Here is a 9,959-nt window from a genome sequence, read left to right on the forward strand (position 1 = left end):
TAAATAAATAAATAAATAAATAAAAGAAAGAAAGGAAATAATTGTTTAATATGATCCAACACCCAATCTATTTTCAAATTTCCCACAATAGTTCCAAGACTATTTTTATAACCTTTTTTTTTTTGCAGGATCCAATCAAGGTTCACGTATTACATTTGTTTATTATTTCTCGTTAGTCTGTAAAAATCAAGAGCAGTTCCTTTGAAGTTTTTTTATGACATTGACTTTTTAAAAGACTAGACCAGTTGCCATGTGAACTGTCCAGCATTCTGGATTTATCTGATTCTTTCCTCGTGGTGTGGTTTAACTCCTCCATCAGTACTTTTTCAGTTGTAACATATTTCAGAGTATTCCTTTCCTTTATATTTTTTATAAACTGGAAGTTAGTTCTAAAGACTTGACTAGATTCATTCAAGTCAAACATTTTTGGCACAAAAACTTCATAGGTAATGTTGTGTGATTCATACAGTGCCATGCCGGGAAGCACATTCCACTTTGCCCCGTCTGCTGATGATGCTGGATTTGGTCACTTAGTTAAGGTAACCACTGGATCTCTTCCTTATGAAGGTATGTCAGGAAGTAATCCGTTCTTGGTGCTTTGGCACTGTGGAGGCTATCTCATCCCCTAGAACCTTTCACCTAATAGTTTTAGCATCTATTGATGATCCTTGTGCTATTATAATGGCAGTCACAAAATGATTTTCTAATTCTGTTATCCCTCTTCTACTTATTCGCTGATTAATCTTACAGAAGATTATTCTTCTGTAATTCCCAGACAATTTTAGGTATCTAGTACAGGTACAATAATTTTTAGACAGTTTCAGTTTAGAGATCATCAAAGCCCAGCATGGAGCCTGGGTGATGAGGTGTCTTATTTTGCATGGAAGAGGAGCTGTAGCTGAGCTCTTGGTAGTCCTTTGATTCTTCTTGTTTTGCAAGTAAATTGCAAAGTAAGTTCCCAACCCAAAGATAACACAGGCTATCCTTCAACGAAAAAACAACCTCAGCTTTTAAACTTCTAGGCCACTGGGCAAAGAGGCATGCATGATAAAGGGCTTGAAAGCCCACAGACACACCCAGTACCATTCCTTTTTCCTCTTTCCAAGCACTTACAGTATGTTACAACTGAAAAAGTACTGACCCAGGCTTATTTCCTCAACAGTAAAGCCAAGGATTTGGACCAGGCAATTCCTAGCATTTTTTTTTTTTTAATGTTTTGAGATGGAGTCTCACTCTGTCACCCAGGCTGGAGTGTAGTGGCACAATCTAGGCTCACTGCAACCTCTGCCTCCTGGGTTGAGGTGATTGATTCTCCTGCCTCAGCCTCCTGAGTAGCTGGGACTACAGGTGCATGCTACCACACCTGGGTAATTTTTTTTTTTTTTTTTTTTTGAGGCAGAGTCTCGCTCTGTCACCCAGGCTGGAGTGCAGTGGCCAGATCTCAGCTCACTGCAAGCTCCGCCTCCCGGGTTTACGCCATTCTTCTGCCTCAGCCTCCCGAGTAGCTGGGACTACAGGCGCCCGCCAAATCGCCCGGCTAGTTTTTTGTATTTTTTAGTAGAGATGGGGTTTCACCGTGTTAGCCAGGATGGTCTCGATCTCCTGACCTCGTGATCCACCCGTCTCGGCCTCCCAAAGTGCTGGGATTACAGGCTTGAGCCACCGACACCTGGGTAATTTTTGTATTTTTAGTAGAGATGGGGTTCCACCATGTTAGCCAGGATGGTCTCATCTCCTGACGTTGTAATTCACCCGCCTCGCCCTCCCAAAGTGTTGGGATTACAGGCGTGAGCCACCGTGCCTGGCCAATTCCTAGTATTTCTACCAGCATTACTAACATCTAGGAACTTGATATCACTTTCACTTGACAGTTAAATTCCTTGATTCCTTCATTTGAACTTTGAAGGTGCTTGATTTCCCCCTCATTATGTCTCTTAAAGTCACACATACCTAGATCCATTAGTGCTTCCAGTTGGGATTATTATCAGTACTATAATAGTCTCATATTTATGTAGTCCTTTTACGTTATAAAATGCTTTTTATGTATTATTGTACTAAACCCTCAATGAGTAAACATTATATCCCTGTTTTTGTTTACTCTTGGGTCTTATAGACTGGGGGCTTTATTTCTGTCCCATTAATGTCACTACTGACCAAGGCCACTGAACTCTGTTGCGATGGACTTTCATCATACATAATCATTAATAGTATTGATTTGCCCGTAATTCAGGTTGCTTCATTCCAGCCTCGCAGTCACCTCTGTGCCCTGCTGGTTGTCTTCCCAGCGCTGCCCTAGTTGCCTTCCATGGATCTATAGGAGAGCAAGTCCTCCAGGTACTGCCCTGTGACGATGTTGTTGAACTCTGTAGCACATGTGTCACTGTGGCTGGTTCTGCTCACTTCTTCTCTTGCTGCCACTTTTGAATTTAACTCTTTGTGGTTTGGACACTCACTAGATTTGGAAACCAGGGGTTCTGGGTTCTCTCCTAGATTTCCGTCTGTGTACCAGGCTTGTACTTAGTACTTTTACCATAATTCTTTCACATGACCTGCTTAGAAACCCTTGAAGGTAAGTATCACTCTTCCCATTTTATAGATGGATACACTGAGGCTCAGTACTTAAGTGACTTCTGTATTGTCACACAGAGTCAGGGGCAGGAGGCTGCTCTTGGGGTAGACGTACTGAGGCTCATAACCTCAGACTGGAACTGGGCCAGGACTACAAAGGTAAACAGAAGCAGAGTCCTTTCTGTGTGTCCCTGCTCCCTGTACAAGCCAAGGCCTCACAGCACATAGCAGCCACAGCCACCTGAGGATTCCTCCCAGCTAGACGAGGCAGTTACAGCCAAGAACAAGTCCATTGAGGCTAAGCTGTGCCCCTCTGGAGGGCTGAGTTTAGGGTCCATCCTTTTAGGGGAAGCAAATTAAGCCCAAGCTATAGAACAGCCCAGGGAAACACTTAGGAAGGGAAATGCTGACAGTCAGACTCCTGAAGCTTCCTGATGCTTCTCGAGTTTTGGTGAAGAATCTTAGTTTTTTTTTTTTTTAATGTTTTCTGGTTTTTTGTTTGTTTTGAGACAGTCTCTTATTCTGTTGCTCAATCTGGAGTATAGTGGCATAGTCATGTCTCACTGTAGCCTCCACCTCCCAGATTCAAGTAATCCTCCTGCCACAGCCTCCTCAGTAGCTGAAACTACAGATGTATGCTACTCCACTGAGGTATTTTTTAAAATTTTTAATTTTTTTTAGTAGAGACAGGATCTCACTATGTTGCTGAGGCTGGTTTCAAACTCCTGGGTTCAGGTGATCGTCCTGCCTCAGCCACCCAAAGTGTTAGGTTTACAGGGTGAGCCATGTTATGCTGCCCTCTCTTAGTTCTTGAAACCTGAAACCCTGAGGAGCAAACAAAGGGGGTCTCTTGGCCGGGCGCGGTGGCTCACGCCTGTAATCCCAGCACTTTGGGAGGCCGAGGCGGGCGGATCACGAGATCAGGAGATCGAGACCATCCTGGCTAACACGGTGAAACCCTGTCTCTACTAAAAACACAAAAAATTAGCCGGGCGTGGTGGCAGGCGCCTGTAGTTCCAGCTACTTGGGAGGCTGAGGCAGGAGAATGGCGTGAACCCGGGAGGCGGAGGTTGCAGTGAGCCGAGATCGTGCCACTGCACTCCAGCCTGAGTGACAGAGCAAGACTCCATCTCAAAAAAAAAAAAAAGGGGGGGGGAGTCTCTTGACTGTATCAGGACCCCCATGACCAGTTGTGTGTCTTGTGCTTTGCACAGTTGCGTGAAGGAGCACTGTGTCCACAGTAGACATTGTAGATTTATATATGTGTCATTATGAGTTTCCCAGCAGGTAGTGAGTGATTTTTCTGTTACAGTTGGTGCATTACAGCAATTCTCCAACAGATAGAAGGAAGGGTGTTGAGGCTCTCCCAACAGGAAGGTATAGGCTATTGGCAGTCCTGCTCTTCACTCTACCAAGATAATCTTTCTGGGTTTCCATATGCTTATCTGTACAATGAGGGAGTTGGACTAGATCTGTAAGGTCCCCTTCCCTTTGACATTGTGTGAGCCTTGTGGGAGCTGGTGGTGTCTGTAGATTGACTGAGTGCTGGAGCTGGCAGCCCTGTGCAAGGCTGCCACCTCCGCCCCTTTACTGTGCTCGCGCCTGACTCTGTGTCTCGTCTCCAAGGAGAAGAAGTCCTCACCAGTGAATGGAGACCTCTCTGAACTAAGGATACCATGGCCACGTCAGCCCCACTACGGAGCCTAGAAGAGGAGGTAACCTGCTCCATCTGTCTCGATTACCTGCGGGACCCTGTGACCATTGACTGTGGCCACGTCTTCTGCCGCAGCTGCACCACAGACGTCCGCCCCATCTCAGGGAGCCGCCCTGTCTGCCCACTCTGCAAGAAGCCTTTTAAGAAGGAGAACATCCGACCCGTGTGGCAGCTGGCCAGCCTGGTGGAGAACATTGAGCGGCTGAAGGTGGACAAGGGCAGGCAGCCGGGAGAGGTGACCCGGGAGCAGCAGGACGCGAAGTTGTGTGAGCGACACCGAGAGAAGCTACACTATTACTGCGAGGACGATGGGAAGCTGCTGTGCGTGATGTGCCGGGAGTCCCGGGAGCACAGGCCCCACACGGCCGTCCTCATGGAGAAGGCCGCCCAGCCCCACAGGGTAAGCCCTTCTCACCCCCGAGGGTGGCTTGCCACCTTCACTGGACGCTCCGCCCTGCAGTCCTCAGAGGACTCAGCCTGATTCTCCCCTCCTGCCCCAGCCCAGAGAATCCACCTGTTCCCACTGCATGTTTTTCCACAGGAAAAAATCCTGAACCACCTGAGTACCCTAAGGAGAGACAGAGACAAAATTCAGGGCTTCCAGGCAAAGGGAGAAGCTGATATCCTGGCCGCGCTGGTAAGTGACGCTGTTTCAGGAAGCCCTGAGGCGGTGCACCCGTGTAGGGCAGGGTGAGCCTGGGCAAGTAGGCGGCAGCTGGGAGGTGTTTCTAGCACTGTTTATAGGGAGGACGGGCGTCAGCCTGGCAGTGGCAGACCTGGGTTTTAGCCCAAGTGCTGTCTTTCTGAGCTATGTGGTCTTGGGCCTGTTTCTTTCTTGTCTGAGAGACAGGTGGGTCTTCTGGATGTCAGCTAGAGTCCCTTCTATTTTCTGTGACTCTCACCTTGGTGGCAGGACCCATGTCCAGCTGCTGGTTCACTTCTGCCAGGGAACTGAAGAAGGTGTGACTTGATTCTTCCTTTCAAAGAGAGAGAGAGAGAGAGAGAGACAAGGTTGCCTGAGAGTGGAGAGGGTTTAGAAGGAGGAAGCTGGCTCCAGGGTAAGAACTGGGAGGGAAGGGCTGGAGAACAGCTAAGGCAGGCCTGCCAGTTCTGATGGCACTGTATGTAGTGGGGCCCAGTCCCAGGATAATGGTTGCCAGTATAGTGGGACCCCCTCGATGTCTGTGGGCTCCACACCAGTGGATTTACCCAACCATGGATCAGAAATACTCAGAAAAAAGAAAAAGCATCTCTTCTGAACATATACAGATTTTTTTTCTTGTCATTATTCTCTAAACAATGCAGTGTAACAGCTATTTATGTAGCATTTACATTATATTAGGCATTGTAAGTAATCTAGAGATAATTTAAAGTATATAGTAGATTATATGTAAATATTATTCCATTTTACATAAGAAACTTGAGCATGCTTGGATTTTGGTATCCTTGGGGAGGGGATCCTGGAACCCATAACCCACTGATACCAAGGGACAACTGTAGTTGGGGAACAGACAGCACGTTATGTGCTTGATTAGAGATGGGGTTGCGGGGGAACTGATCAAATGGTTCTGATTTTCTGGGGAACTGTGTATGTTGAGGAAGTGGGCAGTGGAAGAGTAGTGGGGTCAGGGCCAGTAGTGAGTCATTAGGCCTGGGGAGAGGGAGAGAGTAAGCTAGAGACGGCTAAGTCCAAGGACCCCTCCAGGCCCTCAGTGTGCATGGCTGCCCTCAGCCCAGCACCAGTCAACAGGGCCACTGAGGGCTCCCCTCACCCCAGCTGGGGAGGAGATTTGGAGGCAGGAAAGGACATAGTCTCTAAGCACAGATGTCACACAGTTTTGCTGAGGAAACAGGATACAGTCTTATGTGGCGGGGTGGGGTACACATAGGTATTTTAGACTGAACAGTGGGGTGCTGAAGAGAGGACTGGTCAGGCTTAGATGACATTAATCAAGCAAAACTTCCTGGAAGAGGTGACAGAGATTTTGTCCAGGAGGGAAAAGTGCGCCGGCTTATAAGTGAGCCCCACAGAGTTTCTCCAGGGGCCCCAGAGTGTACTGGCTTAGCTAGAACAGACTGTGGCTGACCAGTCAGATAGAGACAGGGTTTTGATCACATAGTGGTGGGGTGAACTGAACTAATTCATTACTGGTGTCTTCTTTGAGAAGAAAAGTATGGACCAGGAGCCCTCTATAGCTCCTCCCACTCCAGATCCTGTAGAATTCCTGAACAGGGGTACCGAGGTGAACGAACCAGCCTTGCACACCTCCAGTGCTGGGCCCTCCATCCTGAGCAGAGGTGTCAGCCCTTCTCCCCTTCCTGCCCGTTGCAGAAGAAGCTCCAGGACCAGAGGCAGTACATTGTGGCTGAGTTTGAGCAGGGTCATCAGTTCCTGAGGGAGCGGGAGGAACACCTGCTGGAACAGCTGGCGAAGCTGGAGCAGGAGCTCACAGAGGGCAGGGAGAAGTTCAAGAGCCGGGGCGTCGGGGAGCTCGCCCGGCTGGCCCTGGTCATCTCCGAACTGGAGGGCAAGGCACAGCAGCCAGCTGCAGAGCTCATGCAGGTGAGAGGCCATCCCTGGGCAGGGAGCCAGGGACCAGGACAGTGGGTCCCAGCCCTGCCATTCACTTGCAGGACCTTAGGAGACTTGGGGGCTCAGTTTTGTCATCTGAAACATGGGGATGATAATCCTTCCCCCTGCCAATTATTCTGTAGATTGCATGAGCATAAAATGAAATAACTGGCATGGTGTCACTTCAAAAAATAAACTTTCTATACAAAACTGTTCAAAAAACTAAATGATATGGCATAAAATGGAAGGGAAGATTATTAATATCATTAATTATTATCATTTACCATCCTCCATCCTCACCACTGCCATCACGAGCCCTTCTAACAAGTCACTGGCAGACACTTAGCTGGTGGAAGCTTTTTATGGTGGTGTGGTTGGGGGTGGCTGAGGGAGGGCTGACCAGCAGCTCCTCTCAAAGACCCGGAGGATCTGGAAGAGATAGGGAAACTGGGGAAGGGAGACAGAGATGGCCAGGTTTTCTCTGGGCCCATGGGATTACCACACAGAGAACAAGATGGAAAGCAGACAAGGGGGGCTCGGGGCGCCTCCTAGAGGAGGGGCTTTGGTAGTGAGAAAGGGAGGCTTTGGAGCTGAAAAACTGGCTGTGAAGCTGAAATGGCACCACATCTCCTCCCCCGGGAGCCTCTGGGGATCACACTACCCTGAAGAGGGTCCAGCAGCCTTTGGAGGGGCAGAGGGCTCGACCTTCCTGCCCTCACAGGCTGGGAGGAGAGGGGCTCTCTGATGGTATTTCCCCACGTGCACTGTTTAGGGTGGCTGGGTCTGTCTGTCAGCAGCAGAGCCACCCAGGATTTCTAGGAAGGTGGGGTCCCAGGCCAATGGCAGGGCAAACCAATAGCCAGGAGGGAGAGACGGCAAGGCAGACTCCCCAGTGTGTGCACCAGGACAGAGTGCAGAAGGAAGCGGCCACCTGCTCCTCATTGTTGTGAATTCGGATGCACAGAATGAGGACTGGCAGGGAGTTTAGACCTTCCAGTCCAGCCCCTACTGATGAAGTCACTGAGGTCCAGAGAGTGGAAGGAGTTTGTCCCAGGCTCTGTGGCAGGTGGCAGGTCACAGCTCGAGCCCAGATGTCCTGACCCCTGGGCTCTGAGCTCTTGTTCTTATTTTGTCCAGAATGTCTCTCTGGCCCCCTCTTTTCCTCCAGATGTCATTCTGTTCCCTCACATTTCTCTCGTCATACTCTGACTGGGTCATTTTCTGCGTCTCCTTTTGCCCCTGTTCTTCCTCTCCCCACAGCCCTGCTATGTGTGGATGCCTGTTGTGTGTGGAACAGAGGCACACAGCTGAGGATATGGTGGGGCTGAAATCCATTGTGTCTGCCCAGAGAGGTGCCTGTTCCTAATGCACCAGAGAAGTGGCCCTCTGAGCAGAGGCCTGGCCCTCAGTGACTCAGAGCACTCCGATTGCAGCTCTCCCTGGGGTGGGGTAAGGTTAAGGGAAGAGAGAGAAAATGGTGTCTGCTTGAAACTAGTATAGGAAATGTTATTGGTACTGGTTTCTTTTTTTGTTTTGTGTTTTCTCTTTTATTTTTAGTGCTATGTAATGTATATATTTATGGGATATGGAGGTTTTTGTTTATTTGTTTTTGAGACAGAGTCTTGCTCTGTCTCCCAGGCTGGAGTGCAGTGTGTAATCTTAGCTCACTGCAACCTCCACCTCCTGGATTGAAGCAATTCTTCTGCCTCTGCAACCTCTGCCTCCTGGGTTCAAGCGACTCTCCTGCCTCAGCCTCCCGAGTAACTGGGATTACAGGTGCGCGTCACCACACCTGGCTAATTTTTGTATTTTTGGTAGAGTCAGGGTTTCATCATGTTGGCCAGACTGGTCTTGAACTCCTGACCTCAGCCTCCCAAAGTGCTGGGATTACAGGCATGAGCCACCATGCCTGGCCTAGAGTGTTATTTTGATACATGTATATAATATATAATAATCAACTCAGAGTAATTAGTATACCTATCACCTCAAACACTTACCATATCTTTGTGTTGGAACATTCAAAATCCTCTCTTCTAGCTTTTTGAAAATGTGTAGTAAATTATAGTTAATGGTATTCACCCTACAATGCTGCACAACACTAGAATTTATCCTTCCCATGTAGCTATAACTTTGTATCCGTTAACCAGTTTCTCCCTACCCTCCTCTCCCCAACCCCCTTCCCAGCCTCTAATCCTTATTATTCTACACTCTACTTCCATGAACTCAAATTTATTATGGATTAATAGTACTCCATTGTATATATATACTACATTTTCTTTATTTATATGTTGATGGATGCTTAGATTGAGTCCACATCTCAGCTATTGTGAACAGTGCCACGATAAACATGAGTGTTCAGGTATCCCTTTGATATTCTGATTTTCTTTTCTTTGGATAAATACCTAGTAATGAGATTGCTGGATCATATGGTAGTTCTATTTTTAGTGTTTTGAGAAACTCTCATACTGTTTTCCGTAACGGCTATACTAACATGTAGAAAAACCTAAAGGCCCCACCAAAAAACTCTTAGAACTAATAAACAAATTCAGTAAAGTTGCAGGATACAAAATCAACATAAAAAGTCTACTGCATTTTTAATACACCAATAACAAACTAGCTAAAAAAGACATCAATAAAGCAACCCCATTTACAGTAGCTACAAAAGTAAAATAAAATACCTGGGAATTAAGTTAACCAAGGAGGTAAGAGACCGCTATAATGAAAACTACAAAACACTGATGAAAGAAATTAAAGAGGACACAAACAAATGGAAAAATATTCCATGCTCCTGGATTAGAATTAATATTGTTAAAATGACTATCCTACCCAAAGCAATCTACAGATTTGATACAATCCCTGTTATCAAAATACCAATGACATTCTTCACAAAAATAGAAAAAAAACTAAAATTCATATGGAGTCACAAAAGACCCCAAATGGCCAAAGCAATCCTAAGCAAAAAGAACAAAACTGGAGGCCTCACACTATCTTACTTCAAAATATACTACAGCCAGGTGTGGTGGCTCACACCTGTAATCCCAGCACTTTGTGAGGCTGAGGCAGGCGGATCACGAGGTCAGGAGTTTGAGACCAGCCTGACCAACA

At 47.3% G+C, this 9,959-nt stretch overlaps 1 protein-coding gene across 1 annotated transcript in view; it reads left to right on the forward strand.

Moving 5' to 3' along the window:
- TRIM26 (tripartite motif containing 26) overlaps positions 1–9,959 on the forward strand; it is a 35,001-nt gene that overhangs the window by 17,481 nt on the left and 7,561 nt on the right. The window contains exons 3-6 of the mRNA XM_011945053.1: positions 2,231–2,334; positions 4,195–4,682; positions 4,824–4,919; positions 6,615–6,845. Coding sequence (XP_011800443.1) covers positions 4,245–4,682; positions 4,824–4,919; positions 6,615–6,845 — 765 coding nt within the window. The 5' untranslated portion in view covers positions 2,231–2,334; positions 4,195–4,244. The remainder of the gene's footprint in view (positions 1–2,230; positions 2,335–4,194; positions 4,683–4,823; positions 4,920–6,614; positions 6,846–9,959) is intronic.

Source organism: Colobus angolensis, unplaced genomic scaffold (genome assembly GCF_000951035.1).
Source record: "Colobus angolensis palliatus isolate OR3802 unplaced genomic scaffold, Cang.pa_1.0 Scaffold238, whole genome shotgun sequence".
In the NCBI taxonomy this organism is placed as follows: domain Eukaryota; kingdom Metazoa; phylum Chordata; class Mammalia; order Primates; family Cercopithecidae; genus Colobus; species Colobus angolensis.